The 21,652-nt window shown below is 43.4% G+C and overlaps 2 protein-coding genes across 11 annotated transcripts in view; one reads left to right on the forward strand and one right to left on the reverse strand.

Annotated features, from left to right (window-relative positions):
* Window positions 1-4,302: 4,302 nt before the first annotated feature.
* Window positions 4,303-15,410, forward strand: RNF146 (ring finger protein 146). Of its 6 annotated transcripts, none has more exons than XM_049818011.1 (4): window positions 4,303-4,446; window positions 7,931-8,273; window positions 9,833-9,989; window positions 13,641-15,410. In XM_049818011.1, exon 4 carries the CDS (start codon window positions 13,642-13,644, stop codon window positions 14,698-14,700), a length of 1,059 nt encoding a protein of 352 aa, XP_049673968.1. In that variant the 5' UTR covers window positions 4,303-4,446; window positions 7,931-8,273; window positions 9,833-9,989; window position 13,641; the 3' UTR covers window positions 14,701-15,410. The 6 variants fall into 6 exon arrangements, with proteins under 6 accessions (XP_049673968.1, XP_049673967.1, XP_049673971.1 ...); XM_049818012.1 differs by lacking the exon at window positions 4,303-4,446 and adding an exon at window positions 6,773-7,263; XM_049818010.1 differs by lacking the exon at window positions 7,931-8,273.
* A 4,263-nt stretch (window positions 15,411-19,673) lies between these two features.
* The window catches only part of ECHDC1 (ethylmalonyl-CoA decarboxylase 1), a 39,300-nt gene continuing 37,321 nt past the window's right edge, over window positions 19,674-21,652 (reverse strand). For all 5 annotated transcript variants that reach the window (XM_049818247.1, XM_049818249.1, XM_049818248.1 and 2 more), the window contains one exon: window positions 19,674-20,812. In XM_049818247.1, coding sequence (XP_049674204.1) covers window positions 20,407-20,812 — 406 coding nt within the window. In that variant the 3' untranslated portion in view covers window positions 19,674-20,406. The remainder of the gene's footprint in view (window positions 20,813-21,652) is intronic.

Here is a 21,652-nt window from a genome sequence, read left to right on the forward strand (position 1 = left end):
CTGTAAGGACTTTTACACCTACTGAGAGCTCACAGCAGGTAGCTCAGAGGGTCTGACACATGCAGTTCTAAGACTTTTCTAACTTTCCAATGTTTTCAAGCATTTCAATACAGAGTTCCTCTTTTTTAAATATAACCCTGAGTTAGAGGCCTAACTAGCGTGCAGTTCCCCAGAAAACACGAGCACAGAACCACTCAGCAAGTTTTGCCACTGACTGCAATAGGACCAGGGGTTTGGTACAACAACAAGCAGTTTTAGTTGTCAGGAATGGCTTTGCATGCATTTCCTCTGTAAGCCAGGAGTCCGGCCCATGCAATAGCTGGATCAGGAGAGTCAGCGGTACCTATACTCTATCAAAAATTTTTTTAAGAGCTCAGCTTCCCTACAGTTACCATATACCATCTAGTGATACAAAAGGAAATTGCAATTTCTAATTCATTACGCTTTAAATGAAAGATGAAGATGGCAACAACATAGTTTTGATATTTTGCTTTCCTTCCACTAGCATAAAATGCAGTCACGAGCATGCTACCCCCTCTGCGATTAAGTTTTTCCATCTATCAGGAATCTTGTGACTCCAGCTAGTTTTCAAGATTTCATTTCTGAAGCGTATGATTGTACAAGAATTTCAGCTTCAATAAAGTTAAAATAAAGTCTGCCTTATAGCTACAGACCTACATTTTATATGTAGTTACAAGTTATTGTAAGTCTTACAGATGTAAAACTCAGGGCCAAATTTAAAAGAAATCCAAAATCTAACCTTGTAATTTTTGTAAATGTAATGATTTTGAAGATCGCAAAGAATCTTTTTTTAAATAGAAGGTTAATATTCCCTGTTGATGGGGAGTAAGTCAAAGAGAAAGAGATTCTAGTGGTCTTGAGACTAAAGCACAAGATTTGCTATTGGGAAAAGAAGGCTTTAATACTGGAAGCTTTCTGCCTGGAAAACTAAAACATTTAAACACACTGCATTGTAAGGCAGTAACTGTTTTGTGGTGGTTTTTTTCTGCTTGTCTGCATCACCATATGGATGACTTCAATTCAACAGCAACATACACTGTGATATGATTCTGACAGCTGGGATAATGGAAAAAGTCAATGTTTACTTACTGGCAGAAGAAAATTTTACCTTGCCTGCCAACTGGGGCAATAAAATAAATTTGTTTTGTATGCTCTGTGGAATTTTTTACTGCCACTAAATGAAAGCAAAACAATCAGGATCTCTCCTCGGGAGTTCACAGACAGAATGGGTACATATCCAGTGAAAGTAACAGACTGAAAGAACCGAGACAGAGACTCAGCTCCTCTTCTCCCACTTTTCCTCCTCAGCATCATTCAACTTTCTGTTTTTAAAGCAAAATGGGATTGTTCTCATGACTAACCAACACAATCCTTCCAAAACTGTTAAGTAATTTACTTGTCAGAGGTTGCTACATATCTGGTTTATGTAAGCAAAATACTGAAATTATATGAGGTACAGTAGTTGGATTTTCAGACACCAGTTCAGGCCTTAACACTTTGTTCTGCATCTACAAATAGTGACTAGAAAATCAGTTTAGCTACAGCACAGCAGGACCGTAAGCGTATACTGCTGAGATAGACACGAACTGCAACAGTTTCCAGCTACCTAAAACGAAAACCCACTTGCAACCCCAAAACTAGGCTTTGGACTCCCATCGATCAACCTACCTTTTGTACATCACCGAAACAACAGCGACTGCATTTCAAGGGAGTTGAAGCGAATGTCATTTTGTCTCACTGACACCGTTTTGGGCACTGCTCTTACACTCTTTGCCCGGACTGCCAGGCGCCAGGGCCAAAGAACGAGGGAAGCAGTGTGATGTGAGCTGCACACTGCCAGAGGAGTCCCTGGCTAGCCGAGCCGGCTGCAAGGCCCCGCTGCACTGTTAGCATGCTTAAAACACTTGTAGCACAAGGGACAAGCTTGTGTCATGGACCGTAAAAACTATATACCACATTTGAAAAAAGAAATAATTCTGGAAAATCTGTGTATCTTAGTCTTCAATGATGGTCAAAAATTTATCACTGTAATGAGAATGGTAGTGTAAGAAAGATGGGGATCCCATGTTCTACAAGAGCTTAGAGGAAAGGAATGCAGTGAGTGATAAGCAACAGGGGTTCACGGAACAAATGCGGCACTGAAATAAAATAAGGATTTGTGTTTAGTATATTTACACTTTGGAACTCAACCCTCAGCCCCTCCTCTGGCTGCCAGGACGCAAGGACCAAGGGTACACTTTCACTTGAGGGGCACACGGCCGACTTTAAACTTTCTTTGTTTGGTACTGAGGGTTTGTTGAAGGTGCAGGAGCGTGGAAAGGGCGGGCATGATACCACGCGTCATCCACTCCTTTACTGCTAGCGTAACTTGCAGCAATTCTGAGGGTCTCCACACTAACTCCCTGAACTGCTTTGATATAAACTGACTCAAAACCCTCTCCCCTTAACTGTGCCAAGTGCAGCATGGATTGAGCTCCTGCTGAATACAACATCGGCATACCTGCCAAGGCTTATATAGTATCACATACATTAGAAGAAACAGAAAAAAATGCTTTATAAACAGAAACACTGAAATATGGATTAATAGTTCTCCATTGTGAAAGCATCAGCAAAATATTAATGGCAGGACTGCAGACACTTAACATGGGAAGTGGTGTCTTTTAAGGATTGGTCTAGTGAGTCTTTACTTTCCAATCCACTGTATTCATTAATAATTTAGTGGCAAGCATCAGACATAAATTCCAGATTGATGACATAGTAGACAACAGTAAAAACAAACAAGGAGATGCCCAAGAGAGAACGGGACTGTAAAGTAAACAGAGGTAGAAAAGATACAAATGAGGTGGTTTCAATACTAACAGGCATAAACTAATAGGCATAAAGGAAGCCATCACTGGAAGAGATGGGATGTGTTCGTGCCAAAACCAGAAACACAAAAAAAGATACGTAAATAATACCCATTCTGACCGAAATGAGAGGTGGTAATAAGGATTGATAATAGTGTAGGTGACATTTTAGAAGGTATAATCTTACTAGAACTTAAGCAGATAATTTCTGATCTCCTTATTCCAATCTGTTCAACTAGATACCTGTGCACCCCTTATTTCTTTAGTCCAGTAAGGTGCAAGGCATTTAACCTTTTGGTAAAAGCTCTGGCACTGTCTGATATTACCTTTAACTGCCATGCTTGTTCCACAACTCATGGAGCGTAAAATAAAATCTTGCATTCACTAGCGCGTTTTCTCAGTAGACCTGCAGCTGCAGTGAACAGTCACAAATCTATCCAAACACAGCCACGGGCTTCTTTTTTACTAAGTACACTTTTCCAAGGTGCTGCTTCTCTTACGGAGCTGCATGCATTGAGAGTAGCTTTGCCTGAACTCTTTAGATATCTTAAGAGCCCAGGCCTGCTTTCCTTTTTTAGGTCAGATTCTAATGGAAACCGACAGGAATTTGGCCTCAATAGCTTCCACGGGATCAAGGTCTGGTTCAGTAAAGGATTAAGCCTATTGTTGCTGAAGGCACGCTGCCAGCGAGGGACCTTTCCTTTTCTCTGGTCTCTGTTCTTTGACTCGGCCTCACACAGACCTCTTGAAAGAGCAGTACAAGTTGCCACCTAAGTGTTTGTCGTTGGATGCAATCGTGCCACGTTTGCTAAAACCGGTGCTAATTACGGGTAGGCTCTTTCCAGACTTTGAGAAAAACTCCGTGGTTTAACCAGACACGTTTGTTTCAGTATTCCCGATTACAGTTGGAATCTAGCATCCTTATCTTTCGCGTTCTCAGACACTCGTGATTCCTGGGCGTTAAAAGATCACGAGCGGCCACCACCGCCGCAGCCCTGGGGTGACCCAGCGTGCACCTGCAGGCACCCCGAAACATTTTCAAGTTTCTGTTTGCGTGCAATGAGTAGCTGGGGACACGGCCGCAGCACTTCCAGCTCGAAGGACGCGTGGGTTATTGCTTCCCACCCTGCTTTATCCAGGAATTAAGACAGCAGGCCTGCCCACTGCTTCCGACAGCGGCAGGCAACGCAAGATGGCGAAGGGGCAGGTGAAGGTGCCGTGCGTGTCCTCTCCCGCAGCACGCAGGACCCCCGGAGAGGGGGCCGGGGCCGGGGCCGCCGCCGCCTCCCCGTCAGCCCGGGAACCGCCGGCCCGGCGCAGGCCTCGCAGGCCCGGCCGCCATAACGCCGCCTCGGGGACGGGACGAGACAGAGGCGGTGTCACGTAATGGCGTCACGCGCGCGCCCCTCCCCCTCGGCGGCGTCACAGTGGCGCGTTCTCTCCCCCGCCCCCGGTCCCGCGCGTGACGTCGGCGCGTCCCGCTGTCCCGGCGGCGGGGCCGGAGGAGGAGGAGGAGGAGGAAGAAGAAGAAGAAGAGGCGGCAGGTGACGGCGGCGGGCTGAGCCGGCCGGCCCGGCGGGTGAGTGCCTGGCCCAGCCGGTCCCTGGCGCCGCCGCAGGAGGAGGAGGAGGAGGAGGGAGCGGGAGGCCGCCGCCGCCGCCAACGGTCGCTCCAGCGCTTCCCCCCCCCCCCCCCCTTCCTCCCCTCAGCGGTGAGCGGGCGCCGAGGCCTGGCTGCGCGGGCGAGCGCCCCGAACAAAAGGGCCGGCGAGCGGCGCGCTGTCGGGGTGTGTGGGTGTCGGGGTGTGTGGGTGTCGGGGTGGGTGTGGGCCCGCCGCTGAGGGGCGGCCGCCCCGGCATTGTTTTGGTGGGGGGGGGGGAAGGAGCGCGTCCCCCGCCCCGCTGGCGGGGTCACGTGACGGGCGCGGGGCGGGAGCGGTCCCTCCCGCCGGTCCCGTGTGCCCGGCCGGGGCCTCCGTCCGCCCGGCGTGGAGCGAAGCGGCTGCCGGCCCCCCCTCCCCCAACCTCCCCGCGTCCGGGTTTCGTTCTTTTCGGTAGTAAAATAGGTCAGGGGCATTAGCTGTGGCGGCGTCACGCGTGGCGGGGTCCGCTGACCGGAGGCATTCGGCCCCGCGTGTGGTCCGCCGGCCTCTCCGAACGCCACGGCCGTCCACGGAGTGGTGGGAGCCCGGTCACGAAGCCCGCGGAGGGAAGGGGCCGGTGGGTCTTTCGTGGGAGGGCTGCGGTTTCTTGGCGCTCGGTGGTCTCGGCCCGAGGGTGTGGGTTGCGTCCCTTCAGAGCCTTAGAGCGGGACGTGACAAGATGGGCCGGCTCTCGGTGCAGCGTGTGTTGCCAGCAGCGAAAAACTGTTGCAGAATATTCAGTAAGTACGAGTTTTTCCATACAAAAACGGACCGGCGAAATAGTTAAAACCAAATAAAAGTGTCAGGTTTTAAATCTTAGTGTGACTCTTTCGTGACGTGAACTGGAAATCCTGTAGGTTCTGTTAACCGGTGGTGCAGCAGGCAAGCAGACCTTGAATAATTACAAGGAGGAGTAGGGAGCAGAGCTTTAAAACGCTTTGCTTTTGTCGGATTTGCAATGCTGAAAAAACAGTCCCACTACTTCATTAGCTGCTGCCTCTGGACAGTGGGCTACTTAAAAATAGTTCCTCAAGCGTCTCTGAAAATGCGCTACCAAAAATTACAGTTTGTAATGGTATTGAAGACAGGTGAAGTCTGAATATTGATTTGGTCATTTTGAGTAAATCTTAAATATTGAATGTTTGCAAGAACTTGCTTTGTAGTCTTCTGTGGTTAATACTGTGGTTTCTTGCCGAGTGAGTCAAAGTACCAATTGTTTGAATTGCTGTAATGCAGAATCTGTACTGAGTGAAAGAAGTTCTCTTGTTCTCGTTTCCTTCAAAATATACTGCGTCAATTTAGATGTAATTGAATTGTTGTTTATTTAGACAGCTGGAACTGCAGTATTTTTAAAGGCTATTGAATGGTGGAGTCCTGAAATTGGTGGGGGAAAGGTCTTTTTGTCAAAATTGATTTTTGTTTGGTCCCCCCCCCCCCCCCCCCCTTCTGTGCATGTTAATCAAGTCTATATATATGAAGAGATGTTCCTGTACTTCCGTTCTGTTTCTGAAGCATCGATAACTTCAGATGAACCAGTTTCTGCTTCGTTTTTCACACAGTGTCATTTTATTTGAGTGATAAACTTAACATTTGCTCTGTTAAATAAATTAAAATAGGATATATGCTCAAAATTCAAATTCAGTGGTCCAACTGTAGCAGAGGAGAAGAACCTGATTTTGAAGAAATGCGTAGCAGTTCAATACCAAAATGGTTGACTGTTCCGCATTTGACTATTCTTCTGTGATTCAGTTCCAAATGCACATATAAGGGTTGTTTTTTTATTAATGTGTAATAGCAAAGGATAAGAAATCACAGGCAACTTGAAGCCTTATCACAATCAGCAATTCCTAAAGATATTCCAAGCTTAAGAAACAGATACAGAAAAGTAGGTGAGAACACGAAACAGCAAGGTTATTTCTCTGTTGCACTCTCCAGTACCCAGGGACAGTTTAAAAAAATACCTGATAGGCTCAGTACCTTGAACCTGATACTATAGTGACAGTAGCAGACCTTCAGACAGGAGAGTGAGTTTCTCCCATTTAAAAAAGCAGCCACCTTCCTTCTTTCTTCCCACGGCATTTGGCTTATGGCAACTTGTAGGGAAGGGTGGAAATCTGGGGTTCTTTTTCCCCTCCTGCCTCCCTCCATAACCGAGTTACAAGTTAGGGAGCTTGATGGAAAAATCAGAGTAATTACAGAAGAGCATTTACTCTTTTGAAGTAGTGCTGTAGCTGTTGGGTTTTCAGCCGGGGAGGGGTGGGGGGGGTGATGATGATTTTGTTGTATTTGCTTCAGAGTAATCTGTACAGAGTTGCAGAATTTTGAGATCATCTGTCACTTGAAATAGGACTCAGAATAACAGTCTTTGGGTGGTTTGGTTAGAAGCTGGTGGTAGTTGAATGTACCAATGGTTTATGCTTGTTCGTTTTTGAAAAGCTAAGCTTTTACTTACAGAAGAGCCTTCTTAAGACTGGAGGTAACACTTCATTGACATTTAGGAGCTGGCTTCTTAAATATGTGAGTTTCTGGGATTTTTTTTATTGTTGCTGTTTTTTCCAAAGAAAGAGAAAAGTGGAAAAAAATTGTGTTGGGTCCCATAGTTTACCGGGAATCCAGTGGGCACAGCTGACTGAGCTAACAAGAAATTATTTCATTCTGTCTTGGTCTAGTGAAAGCTTGAAATTTTTCCTTAAGGAAAACCTGACATCATTTTTGGGCGATCGATCTGGTAGGAATTCCACCGCTTCAACACCTGTAAGTTGCGTGGAAGAAGCAGATGTGACTTCTCCCAGCAAGCATCCTAAGAGACTTTCAAGGGGACAAAGAGAGCAGTTAAAATGCTCGCTGGGCCTCAGTTTGGGAGGGGATGTTGCCCAATTTCAATTCTTGCTCCTCATCACTGGGATTGTCCTTCATGTGTTGCATCTTTAATGGAAGTTTCAAAATCGGTGTGTGATAGGATGTATGGATTTAGTGAGTGCGCAGAAGGAAGGGATACTTGAAGGTCGCTTCAGATAGTGTAACTCCTCGTACTACATGCTTTTCTAGCATAGAAAATGAATTGCTGAGTATAGAACGCAGCTGTTACCCACTTGACTTTAAAGGAGGAGTCACTGTCCAGGAAAGGGGGGGTGTGTGTGTAACCACAAGTGTCTTATCCTGTTTAGTAAAATTTTCAAGACCGCCTTATTAAATAAATAACAAAGTCATGAAATGTAGAGGTTACTTGAAGTCGGTTTGTGAACTAGCTCTTTTTAAGGGCTATGCAGCAATTAGAAAGTTGCCTTACCTTAATCCTATAATTATGCCCTAATTGGACTCTTCTAGGTATAATTACATACCTTGAATACGTGCATGCATTTTTTATTTCCTAAGAAATCTGCCAGAACTGACCCAACCTTCTTCTCCCATCTCCGCATAGCATTTGGTTTGATGATGTGCTACCTGCAGAAGTAACAGAAGGCCAACTCCTAAGATGAAGGACTGAACACCACACCCACAGCACCAAGCTCGTTGCAACTGTCTCTTTGATCATAGCAAACATAGTAGTATCTTGTCTGAGTGGATTAGTAGAGCCAAAATTTTAATGCGACTGCAGCTCTTGGTTTCAGATTGATATGTGAAGAAAGGGAAAGCTGCTAGAATGATGAGGGCAGAAAAGGTGTGGATAGGCTTGTTAAATTTTGCATTTTTCCTTAGGAGCTGCTTCTAAAAATAGCTGCATGGAATGTTACACGGAGCTCAGCTATAAAGAAAATAACAGAGTTGAGTAACGTGTCTTATACTGAAGTAACCTGAACATTTCACTCTGATGTTACTAATGATAAAAGTTCGATCATTTGATGAAGGACGATAGCACAGAATACTGTATTACTATGTACTATAACACTAAATGCTCCATGTTCTCTCAGGGGCTTATCACTCCTTGACTTTGCTCAACTCTTTCTTACATGTCTGATCTGCACTGTATTTATACTGAAATGATTCTTTCCTTGAGCAAATTGAAATACAAGATGTGACATTCTCGGGTCTGCTTTGTACCATTCCTATGTGTAACGTTTTGCAGCAACTGGAAATTGTAGTTCAAAATGCATAAGAATCATCTTGAAAGCTACAGCCCAGAAGGCAGATACAAACTCTGTGGCTCATCAGTCTTTTTACAGAGGATTCCCAAGTACTTTCTGTAACTAGGGGTGGCTCTTGTAGGTCAAGACCTTCCTGTTTAGAGTGAGAGAATGCGACAGTACAGTCTTGATGGTCCCCCTGCCCTCTCTGAGTTGCAGATTCCTACTCCACTGCTGTAGAGTTATTTAGTTATGTTAGACACTTACTGGTTTCCAGTGATTATTAGGTATTTGTGAAACTACTTAGCTCAGATACATTTTGCATACGTCACCAAACAGTATTGCAACTGACGTTACCTGCTAGCCTGGAGAGGGGTGTATTTCCTCAGAGGTGTGGAGGCTGAGTTGCATCCTTGTCCTCTTTTTCAGAGTTTGCATGCGTTCATTCTCCTTGAATGAACCTCGGAGCCCTTCAGCACTTCATAAAGAAATAAAGGAAGGTCCTAATTAATCCTTCTTTTGTTTACCTTGTGAAGTATCAAACTTGGGTGGTAGAGTTTGTTTATAAGCTAGTATGAGGACATACATATGTAGATTTATAAAGAAAAAAGTGCTGAACGGTTCTGAGGTTCATTCATGAAAAGAATGCATGTGATCTCTGAAAAAGAGGACAAGGATGCAAGGCTCTGGGCTACCGACTGTTTGAAATATGGAGAGGACTTAGGGCATGCACTGTTTTCTCCTCAAGCATCTGATACTAGCCCCTGTTAAGAGACAAGATACAAGCCTCCATAGTGCTTTGGAATGATATGATACGGATAGTTTTATAAACAGGTTTAGGAAGACGTTGTGACTTTTTAAATTTTCTGAATATAAGGAGTCATTTATTAGGGGTTACATTTGCATAAATGTAACATGCTCCTAACTTTGGTCTTTTTTCTCCTTTTGTGTGCATGGTCACGTTATGGAAATGAGCCATTAACTTACTACAGTTAAAGATAATTGCCTCTTATAATACTTTAGAAAAAGATAATTTGCTGAAGTCAGACATCAAAATAATTTACATCAAAACTGTGGGCCAAAATGGCTTATTGTAAGAAATAAAACAGAAATCTGATGATATTTTTATTGAAAATGGCCTGCATCAGGTAAATGAAAGCCTAGTAATTTCTTTTCTGTAATGGGACCATGGCATTGTATATTCCTCGTTCCTGCCTCTGTACAGCATTGTAATGGTGATGTTGTTTGCTTTCCATTAGTTTGCAGAGAAACTGAAACACTGTAGTGTACCATTGGGCAGGACAAGTAAGGAATGAGCCAGCCTTGGGAAAGAAGACCTGCCATCCTAGCTGGAGACATCTGAAGAGAGGACATTTTAGTCTTGTGACATGCTTCAGTAGAAATTATTCAGAAAAAGTAAGCTGTTGTTTTGCTAATGGACTTAACGTGTCAGCTCCTTGACAGGCTGCTTAGTTGCAGTTAGAATTTGACCTGGAGTTTGAAAAATTATACATTTTTGAGGTGGTTTTGTGGGAATTTACTTTTTCGTCCAGGAGAGTCCTAGAAGGCCCAGGGTCTTTTCATGAAGTTTTTATACATCACCTCTTCCATACTGTGTGTGTTGATGAAGCGTGCTCTAGGCTGTGCACCCTAAGTTTACAAATTAAATACATGTTTTAATATTAAAAATTTTTAAAAAAATAAACCCCCACAAAAGGATAATAGGTGGGATCTGGCAAGATTGTGGACTAGCTCCTTGTCAGTTGGCTTTAGGCTGTATTTATGTTAAAATGCAGTGTACACATGCTTGTTCACTTATTTATACCTGAACTGAGGATCTAAATACTTGAAATAAAATTATTTTTAGAACTTCTCCCTGAGTTTGATTAATTTTTAGTCTCACTATTCAATAATGGAATTTTCCCTGTTGCCAGAAGTGACTTAAAAGAACCCAACCCTCCAAAAACCAGAGCTTTACTGTTTGATAACAGTTTTAATACGAAGCCTGTTTTGATTAAACCTTGTTATAAAATATTACTCTTAATTTCAGGAAAAATATTCTGTGGTCAGTTTTGTTCAGTTCTTAATACCATGAAGTTGCAATGAAAGTGCTTCCACAGCCATAACGTAGCAGAATAGCAGTCCTGGATGTTTTTCCTCCTTTCTGAAGGACTACTTCTTGAATAAAAATCTACATGTACATCCTTATACCAGCTTATAAACAAACTCTTATGACCTAGATTTGATACTTAAAAAGGTAAACAAAAAAGGATTAATTCGGATCTTCCCTTAAAAAGTGAGACAGCATCAGTGTAGTTGAATCTTCAAGTGCGTAATTGTCCTGCATTCTGAGCACACGCAACTGCAGTTGTGCTTATCTTTTGAGTTTTATGGTGCTGCGTAGTGCTTGTTTAGAGATAAGTGTTTACTCCTCCAGCTGTATTCATTTTACACATAACATTTTCCTCCAAGTCATTAAAAATCACAGAGGAATTTCAAGATAAGGCATTTACTCCTTTCTTTTCATATCCTGCATTATTGTCTTGATCTAGTAAGGAATCAAAGAACCCTCAGATTGAGTGACCTTTTGAGCACAGTTCAAATGTTAGCATTTTTGTGCTTTCAGTGAGCAGGTGAGAATTTTCACTCTGCTTTTAGTTTACTACTAAGTTAGCTCATGGTATCAGAATTTGATTTGTCAAAATGCATTGGATTTTTAATCCCAGCATTGCATTTTAATCCCCTCCAAAATCTTAATTATGATACGTGACTTGTATAGAAGTTATGTAATCTACAGGTTGTTTTAATCTTGTCTTTGGCTCTGAAAAGGATAACCTTATAAAGTGTATTCAGGGAGGCGCAGCCTTTTGTAGAACTGTAGTGTGGATGTAAAAATCGCTGCTGCTGTGTCTTTTTGCACAGTGGTATCTCATTATGGGAGCACTTGAAAACTCAGATCCTTTACTTCAGCCATGGCTAGCGCAAATTAATCAATATGTGGATCTCTCAGCTCTTCTGTTGTGAGATACTGGTTGGGTTGTATTTGTGGGTATTCTGAAATCTCACTAGCTTTTCTTTCCCTGTCTTGCTATAAACCCCTAGTTTTGGTGTGGAATTCTGTTGCAAAAAACCTCAAAAGTGTGAGGCTCCCAGAAAGCAACGTGTTCACAACATTGTTAGCATGGATCTTGCAGACAGATGTGTACTGTACAGTAAAACGACAGTTAGCTAGTGGTAGGTAATGCTGTGCCTGCGTCTGGGATGCTGATTTAAGAACTGGTATGCAGATTTGTCTTTAATCTCAGAGAAGGAAATTCAGATATGAAACTGAAACATAGGTGGATACAATTATGTGCTACTTCAGGGGAAAAATATTTGAGCTGTAGAGCTTTTAAAAGAATGATTTGATAAAAAATGGATTAAAGAGGCATTGGTCTTTTGAGAGGAAATTATAGTGATAGAAGGGAACAAACAGCATACAGAAATACATTTTTAAGTAAATAGCCCTTAATACATTATTGTAAAGATAAACACGGATGCTGAAGCATAAATCTTTTTTTTTTTTTTTTTTTTAATCCCAGCATGTATTCATAAGATGTTTAAAGCAGTGGAGGCTTTTACAGTAACACTAGGCATTTTCTCTTGAGGTTATACATTCTGCTAGGAATGTGTATAACACCAGAGCAGGCCATCCAGGGAGGTTGTGGTACCTCCATCCTTGCAGGTTTCCAAAAAACTCAGCTAGACAAAGCCACAGCTGATCTATCTAGTATTGGTGGCAGTGCCATGTGGAGCAGGAGACTGGACTACATGACCTCTAAAGGTCCCTTTTGGCCCACATGCCTGTGATGGTTTTGCATGAACTATTCCTGGGTGCTTGTACAACAAAGACTAGTTACACTGAAAGGCTGTTTTGCTAAAGATCAGCCTCAAAGTTCCTTGGGGATTTAAATGAAAAAAGCCACCTTTTTAGGCCTGCGTCCCCCAAGCGCATTCTTCTTCCTCATTTGATATCTGGTGTTTGGTTTTGATTGCTAATAAATGCGAACATAAAAGGAAAATTACCATGAAACAGACTGAAAGATTGCCCTGGCAAATATGTAGTTGAGAAAACATTTGCATATTTAGGCTAGAATTTTTCAACTACTGAAATCCTACACAATGCCAAAGTGACACAGTTTTGCATTCCCTGCTGTCTTAAGAGTTTGTTACAAAATCATCTTTAATGACAGAAATAAGATATGGCCAGAGAAGGTAGAGACAATGACTTCACAAACCAATTGAATCATGGTTGTGAGTCTTCTCCAGTATACTGCTGCTTCTGCTGGGCTGCAGCGATTCCTTTTGAGGTGCACTCGGCTATATTGGGAAGTTTGCTTGACATTTAGGAAAAAGGAATCCAGGGTATCTTTTGAAAAAGCCACCTCAGTTTTCAAATCTGGTTTGTTCTGCGGCCCTGTGGTTGTTCTGAGACCAGTTTGAGGGGTGGTATGCCTTGGTGCATAGGGGCTAAGAAACGGAGTGGGAGAATACTTCAGCCGGGTGCTGCTGCCAGGCATATTTTCTACTGTGGAAACCTAGTCTGAGGTACTGTTCAGGCAATCCCTTAAACGGATGATCACCAGTATTGTGAAGAGAGATAGTTTTAAGTGCAATGTTTGCAGCTAGATCACCTCTTCAGGAAAGAACCACAGCTTCTTAAAATTTCCTGAGGAGGCTCCAAAGTAGCTGGCTACTGGAGGTTCATTAATCAACACCTACTTCAGAGAAAGAACGGAGGAAATTCCAAAGCTTGTTTTCTAACTTGGCATGACAATGTGCTGAAAATTAAACAGATAAAGATTGGTGATTAGCAAAAGAAATTCTCCCAGTACTTGATTAAGTATGTCAGCTCAGGAAAGAGAATGTTAACCTATCAGTTTCTTTGAGTTGAGCTTCATAAATGACAACTTACCTTAATTTAAGGTAACCATCTCATTCTGTGGATGTTGATGTCAAAGGTGATGCAAGGTGCCCGTTTCAGTGGACAGAATAAACTGATTTAAATCTATCTTTGATCCTTTGCAGGATGGCTGGCTGTGGCGAAATAGATCATTCAATCAACATGCTTCCCACAAACAGGAAGACAAACGAGTCGTGCGCTAACGCAGCACCTTCCCTGACAGTCCCCGAATGTGCTATCTGTCTGCAAACATGTGTCCATCCAGTAAGTCTGCCTTGTAAACATGTTTTCTGCTATCTGTGTGTGAAAGGAGCTTCTTGGCTTGGGAAACGATGTGCACTCTGCCGGCAGGAGATTCCAGAGGATTTTCTTGACAAGCCAACTTTATTGTCACCAGAAGAACTCAAAGCGGCAAGCAGAGGCAATGGAGAATACGCTTGGTACTACGAAGGTAGAAATGGTTGGTGGCAGTATGATGAACGTACCAGCAGAGAGCTGGAAGATGCCTTTTCCAAGGGTAAAAAGAGCACTGAAATGCTAATTGCTGGGTTTTTATACGTAGCGGATCTGGAAAATATGGTTCAGTATAGGAGAAATGAGCACGGACGCCGCAGAAAAATAAAACGGGACATAATAGATATACCAAAGAAGGGAGTGGCTGGCTTGAGGTTGGACTGTGATGCTAACACTGTCAACCTGGCAAGAGAGAGCTCTGCCGATGGTGCAGACAGCACACCGACACTGGGGGCTGCAGCTGTGCAGCCTCTAGCATCCATTTCTGCTAGGGCCCTGCCGTCACTGGATGGTCAGCTGGTGAGTCCTTCAACGCCATCACCAGATGCGAGCAATTCTCTAGAGAACTCTTTTGCCCACTTACAAATAAATGGAGACAGTATGGCTGAAAGGAGTCACAGAGGAGAGGGAGAAGAAGACCACGAATCATCGTCTTCTGGTAGGGTGCCAGCCCCTGACACCTCTGTCGAGGAGACCGAATCGGATGCTAGCAGCGATAGCGAGGATGTATCGGCCCACCTTCAGCAACGCCTGTCCTCTGTCCAGCAGAGACACTCGAATGCAAACACAAGCCAGTCGGGAGCGGATAGAGCAGTGGCAGGGGGCGGGGGGGTAAACACAAGTGTAAGGTCTAGAAGGCCAGATGGACAGTGCACAGTCACTGAAGTTTAAATCTAGAGCCATGCGATTAAAAACTCAGTCCTGTATCTGTAAATTTTCTGTCCACATTGGCGTTGCACTCAAACCTAGCAGTGTGTTTGGTGGGAGGGTGGGGTGAGGGGGAGAAACAGATTTGGCCTGTTTAACTCAAGTCTCTTAATATGTCTCAGCTGGAAGACTCTAACTGTATGAAACTGGGTTGTCCTGTTAATGGTTTGAAAGCTGCTTAGCAATACCCAGTTTTCTTGAAAATGTCTTGTGTTTATTTTGTAGCATTTTCCCTTTGGAGATACTCGATCCCTTTTTGGCCAATGTATATCTACTGTACAACTTGAATTGTCTTCATTATCTGACTGTTGCATTAAGTGTCTTACTACTTTCTGCATGGATTGATGTATGAAAAGAACACTAAAGCAGTGTGGGAGCAGGCAAGATGCTGGGTGTGAGCAGGATGCTTAATTTAATGTGAGAAAATAGATGTGAGTTTGGAGTTAAAATGTGTTTTTACTAGACAAGAGCAATCATTTACCTTCCTTCAATGGAAATGTAAAAAAGCTGTTAACTTTTGTTGCAAATTCTTACCTATACACTCTTCATGGCATTTTCACTGGCTTTGCCATCTAGTCCTTGTAGTTTTGTTTTTGAGGTCTTTCTTGATCTGTCTCGTTTTTGTTACGGAATTTATAATTTAATAAAACTACATTTTATCAGTAACAATCTTAGATATGTCTCCAGTTTAATTGAACTTCACTGGAGGAACTTTAAAGAAAACCTTCATAAAACAGCTTCCTGTGTTTGCCAAAAGGGAGGACTGGCTCTGAGTGGTATCTTGAAGTTCTTGCATCCCTGCCTGGCCATCTCTCAAACACAACACTATATCTTTCTGCTGAAAAATTACGAGTTGCAGGCTTAGCACTCACTGCTCATCCAAAAGCTCGCTTCACTGTTATGGCAGGCAGAAGTATCACAGACCGCTTTATTTTTAACAGCAGTAATGCTGAAATAAAAGAGCATAAGTTATCAAACTTGACCCTATAACAGAGAAGACAGATATTAAGGACTATATTGCTTTTTATCTGTTCTTCATAGCAAAACTAGTGGCAGCATAGAAAAGGTAGTTTTGTGCTTGTACTAGAAATGTGTCTCCTACATTGCTACAAACTGACTGCTGTGTATCAGGGAAGGTTGGAAGCCAGATCTTGAAAAGCACAGCTTGTCTTTCCTGTCTATGGCAGTTGTTTTACATTTTTTTCAAATTGAGAAACAGCATTAGCTGACTCTGGACTCAATCTTTAAAATAAGGCTAATTGAACTCCAATTCTTAGTACACATATCCTTGAATAGAAAGGGACAGTAGCTGATACATAGGTACTACGCATCTTCAGACAAAAGTTGTTGTAGGCAAACAACCATCTGAAGGGAACTAAAAGGGCTGATTTTTAAAAATGGTAGACTTAAATTTCTAAAATATTCTCCTTACTGTAATGATGGCTGCCATGTCAAATCTTGGGCAAAGCTGTGCCAGGCCTCCAGTTTGTTTCCTCTGCCCACAGGTGAGATCAGTGGGTCAGTGAACAAAGGCAAGTGCAGAAGAGACTAAGCTGGAAGAAGGAAGATTACCTTCTTTCTCAGCTAGGAACGGATGCTCTTGATCACAGATTTTTTACAATCACCTTCCTGTTCCACAACGAAATAAGCCAGCTCATTAACATGGACTTCAGAAGGAAAGAGGATGGAATGCTTTTTTCTTCTATTTGTTAGTTGTCAGCTGTCTTATTTCTGTTTTGAGTTAGCACACAGTGGCTCTAATCAAAGCCTGCCTTTGTGCTGCAAAAACCTTCAGAAAGAACACTTCTGCTATGTGCGCACATTTTACTTCATGTGAGGGTATGTACTATTGCAGAAAGCAAGAAACAAAATACAAGAACTTGACTCCCTATATACTTAATTTCAGGATTTTCGGCCAAAACAGTCTACAAATAATTTTATCAGTGATTACCCTTGGGGGTTCTTGACCAAAGCAAGAGAGGCAGACCTCTGTTCAGCCAAACACCCATAATGCTGCTTTTGGCTCTTGCTGGCCGACTGCAGCTGTGAAGTACTAAAATTAGTTAAAGTAAGGCTGGTGAGAGCTTAATAGCCAATCATCAGAGTAGCAAATGCACTCCCCAGATCAAGCGAGGAAAAAGTAGTAACCAGTAATTCCCATCCTATATTTAAACCATTACCTTCAGTAGGAGATGGGTTCTCTGTCAATTTTAGCTAAGCCACAGCCACACTGCATTATGTGGTTTTCTGTTACTCCTTGCATTAAGTGATTTTCAGCTTGTACAGCATAGCTAGAGAAATGCACAGTGGAGCAGAATGGAAAGGAAATTAAAGTACTATAAAATCTACTGCATCTCTTCATTTCCAGAACAGATAACCACAGACATAGGAATCCTATGTCACGGTTAAAAAAAAAAATCACATAGTGAACCAAGCATTCAGCAAGAACACCTAGCTTGCCTAGACTGCCCATTTGGTAAGTATATTTCTGTCAGCAGCAAATATGATAAAGTATCTATATTGCTAAAAGCAATCTCTAGAATCCAACTTTCAAACGCTTGGCACAGAATCCACACCCCCATGAAGCACTCGGGCTGTCCCAGTGCACAGAGGCAAGAGAACAAGACCCGCATTTCACAATGTAACTGGAAACCTAGTTTGCTGAGGAGGGAGCTGGCAAACTAAACCCTAGGAAACACAAAAGCTAGCACGCTGATTAATTAGGAGACTGGGAGTATCAGTTTTGAGGTTTCTAATTTATTTTGTGCATTTAGTGCTTGTTTGGTTTTAGGCCATTTCTGAAGGGGAACAAAAACCGAGATGAAGCTTGTAGTCTTTAATAACTGTAAAGAAAATATAAACGCTTATCAGGTGCTGGCTGCAGGTATTTGTCACTTTAAGATGATCAAGTATTTTATGAAATAAAGCATTTAGGTTTGAAATTGGTAAAATGGAATTCCATTTAATCTCACTCAGTCTGGAGCTCTCATGCTAGCACTCATGGTAATTTACTTAGGCCGGTTTTCATACGAAGAGCTGTGCTTGCTTTTAAAACAGAAAAGAAACCAGAGAATACCGCATTAGGCTGCTCACAAAATCCTTGATCAAAACAAACACGTGTAGTTATCTTCAGAACCTCCTGTAGCTATGTGTGGTATATTTGTGATTCCAACAAAACGAGTTTCTGTTCCCTTATCTGAAAGTGTCTCAGTACTAGCTAATTATTGGTCCTGTTCTTAGAAACAAACATTGGCCTTTGATACAAATCAGAGAGGAGGGCTGGGGAAATGCATTTGGTGAAATGAAAAGCAAGCTCATATAAAGAGGTCCCCAATAGGTATACATACTGAGTTTCACTTACTGGCAGCACAGGTCTAGTTCAAAACATGCAAGTAAAACAGATTCTGCTTTTCTGCTATAATTTCCTCCCTTTCATATTTATATCACCCATTGCACTGAATACACTAATGAGCCTTACAGCCTGGCAAACCTGAAAAAGAAAAAAAAAACAACATCCAAATGATTCAAGGATCTCTCTCAGGTTCTAAGCAATTTTCACACCCATTTAAAAATCATAATGACAGTATTAGTAATGGCAAGTTTATTCTTACTACTAGCAAAGACATAACCAGTTGCTCTTTAAAGCACGGTTTTTTGACTCACGACAGTGCTTCAAAGCAGAGGAGCATGGAGTGGAGCCCACTCTGAAGGTTCAGTGACGTTGGCAGTCTGGAATCCCTCACGAGTCTTGAGGAACTTCAGGAAAAGCGGAACAGGTTCATTACTAAACAGTCAAGTACTGCCTGACTATATTAAAACACCCATATTTCAGAAGTAATGGGTTTGAAGTCCTTTAGAGCAAGGGCAAGAACCCAGCTGCACATGGAACTAACAACTGAGCTAGCGGATAAAAATGGGGAAGGGGCGGGGGGGGGAAGAGGCACAAACCAGAACACTACTCTTTCCCCATGTTCCCATACCTGTCTCTAACATGGAAGTGAAAACTGAACTTTCTTTTGGGGAAAGAGAAATTTGAAATCTTCCTCCAGCAGCAGTTTCAGGTGTGAATGCAGACAGGCAGAATCAACAGGGCAGTGTAAGTTCCTTATCCTCCCATCCCTTTCTTCAGCATTTCTTTTGGTTGCTTCAGGCTATACACACTCCCTGCTGTGAAAGCCATATAGTAAAACATCCCCAGCAGAGCCCAGCATCTGCTCAAAAGCTGCAGAATCTTAACAGGCAATCGAGCCTAATTCCCGTCATTGATCTGTCCCAAGATCTTCAAACACATGCACAGTTACCTCACTGTCTAAAACTCGGGAATCCTGCCACAGTAGAAGTTGTAACAGGGATTTCCACCCAAGGAATCACCTCCTTTTCCTAAGAGAGCTTATTCCACACGTCTAGAGTTAGTTATGCCCTGTCGGAGCGAGAATATATGTCAATGTTGCATAGCCCAAATTTTCCTCCTTCACGTGCTCCCCTGAGCTCAGATCTCAGCCCCTGCTGATTTAGAGACAAGTGCATCCTAACCAACAGTAGAGGAAACTCTCCGACACAGATATGTCTGCCTGGGTTTGCTCTCACAGATGTTCCATTTTAAGAATCACCTGCCAAAGCAGGGACTCGGTGCCAGTTTCTGATTTCTAAAGGGAAAACCCTGCCCACTGAGTTATCTAATTACTTGCACAGTCACTGGCATGAAGTGGAGTCTGAGTTTCAAATCTTCTGGTCAGCCCAAATATGCCCTACCAGTAAAAATACTCTGAAGTAAGATGTAGACAGATCCACGCACAAGTCGTTCCAGAATGGTGAAGTACTCAGGCCACCCAGTCAGTCAAGGACATCCCACTTGGGAGCGTGATACATCATGGCCTTCCAAGATTTCAACTAGATTCTATGTAAAGAATCGGGTCAGCAGCTTTGCATGTGCTCAGCAGCACCGGATCGGGTCAGCAGCTTTGCATGTGCTCAGCAGCACCGGTCCAGGCTATGGGAATGTGCAGATGCGTATGTGGGTGGTTGGTTCCTCGAGCAGTGGGAAGAAACCTAAATGCATTTAAAGACCTGAATCACTGTCAGTGAATGAGGCCTATAAGCTCCTCAGGGAGTTAAGAGCTGCTCCTGTAAAAATCACCATTGAAGCTGAAGTATCCTTGGCTACTTTCTCAGCAATTACGCAAAGAACTGACTGAAGATGAAAAAAATAAAAACTATCATCTCACCAGTTATCATCCCTCCAAAGCTTCTTAGACACTGGTCTCATGTTGGGGAACTCATATGTCGCAGCTTTAGACGCACCTGTTCTGCAAACAAATAAACCTCCTATTTTTCAAGCAATTCGTTTCCATACCAGTTAGAAAAACAAAATTAACTCCAAAGAAAATACTCTTCAGTCTCATTCCAAAAGAATTGTAGTTCTATTCTCAGCACAATATTTACCTTTACATACTGATTTCACTGATCGCCATTCAGCGGGTGATTAGGACAGTAAAGAATCTGCTGGGCATTTCTCTGTGGTTGCACACCAAATGTGTCTGCCTGACGTGAGTGACAAGAACGTTAGCGCCAGCTTAAATGAACAAGCCCTTAAACGATTCCATTTAATGCCTGCTTTAGCGAAAGCTTTGTTTGCAAAAAGGTCAAGAACATTTCTTACTGCGCTGACTGTCATTTATGTTTTGGTCTTCTAACCAACGCCTGCAAATTGGCAGGCCCACCCCACACAGTTCCGAAAACGTCCTTCTCTCTCCTTAGGGCAGCTTCCACCGGTAGCTCCCTTCCCGCTGTCACCACCTCTTTCGCAGCCCGAATCACGCTGGCTGGACCCTCCGTGTACCCACTCAGCCAGGCTCGGGCTTCTTCCAGCGCTCCAGTTTCATCTGAAGAGGACAGCGTCTCCTCGGAGAGCCCAAGGCGCAGCGCGCTCTCGGGGTCCAGCCGGGCAGCCCCGCTCAGCAGCCGGAGGGCAGCCGCGCTGCCGACGATGCCCACCAGCCGGGCAGCTCCTCCCCAGCCCGGCACCAGCCCCATGTGCTTGTGGACAAAGCGAATTTCGCTCCCAGGCGTCATCAATCTGTCAACGAAGAACAAACACGCGGAGGTCAACCCGTGCATCGGCTTCCGTTTTCAGCTCCTCGGCACTCCATTTTCTATTTTCTCCTCCCCTCTGCTTCCAAAGGCTGATAGAACTCGACAGCACGCTGATTACAGCCAGAGCTGGAGCGTCTTCATTTTTACATCACCCGGTGCCTTGGCTGAGGCTTTTGGCCCTTCTCAAAATGAGATACGTAGGCTGCCGCAAGTAAAGATGCTTAGTGCCCACGCCAATACCTGTAGTCAGCTCCGAAAAGTGTTTGAAAACAGGATTGCTGATGGAAGGCATGTTACGCTTACTCACAGTGCCAACGCTGCCTTGCTAATTCATGCCTAAACCAACAGGCTTTTGAGTAAAAACCAAGCAAACTAACACACAAAATGTATTTCTCAAGAGGATGGATCGTGGTCTTAGTACTGATCTGCACCAGGGAGGTTCTGTCAGCACCCTGGTGCTTGATTATAGCACAGTTGGGGTTTTTTTGTTCTGTACTTTAGAGGGTCCATGTGAGTTTGATTTCTAACTGCTCTCTACAGCAAGGGAAGTCAGGATGGATGCTCGACTTACAGCCCACAACATATAATAGAATTGCTTTCTATTTATGCTTACAGTGTGTAATAGAATTGCCCCCCCCCCCCCCCCGAAGGTAGAGTCATATTCCTCTTTTTAAAGATTTCACATCTCTGCCTCTTTTCTACAGTCTGTCACCTCCCTTATTTAAGAACTCACCCTAGGGCTGATTAAGCTACCTCCCCGGAGGAGCTCTGCTGCAGCGGCTTGTACTGTCTCTGCACAGCGTTCACACTGACACACATTAGG

This window comes from Accipiter gentilis, chromosome 15 (genome assembly GCF_929443795.1).
Source record: "Accipiter gentilis chromosome 15, bAccGen1.1, whole genome shotgun sequence".
NCBI classification, from domain to species: Eukaryota; Metazoa; Chordata; class Aves; order Accipitriformes; family Accipitridae; genus Astur; species Astur gentilis.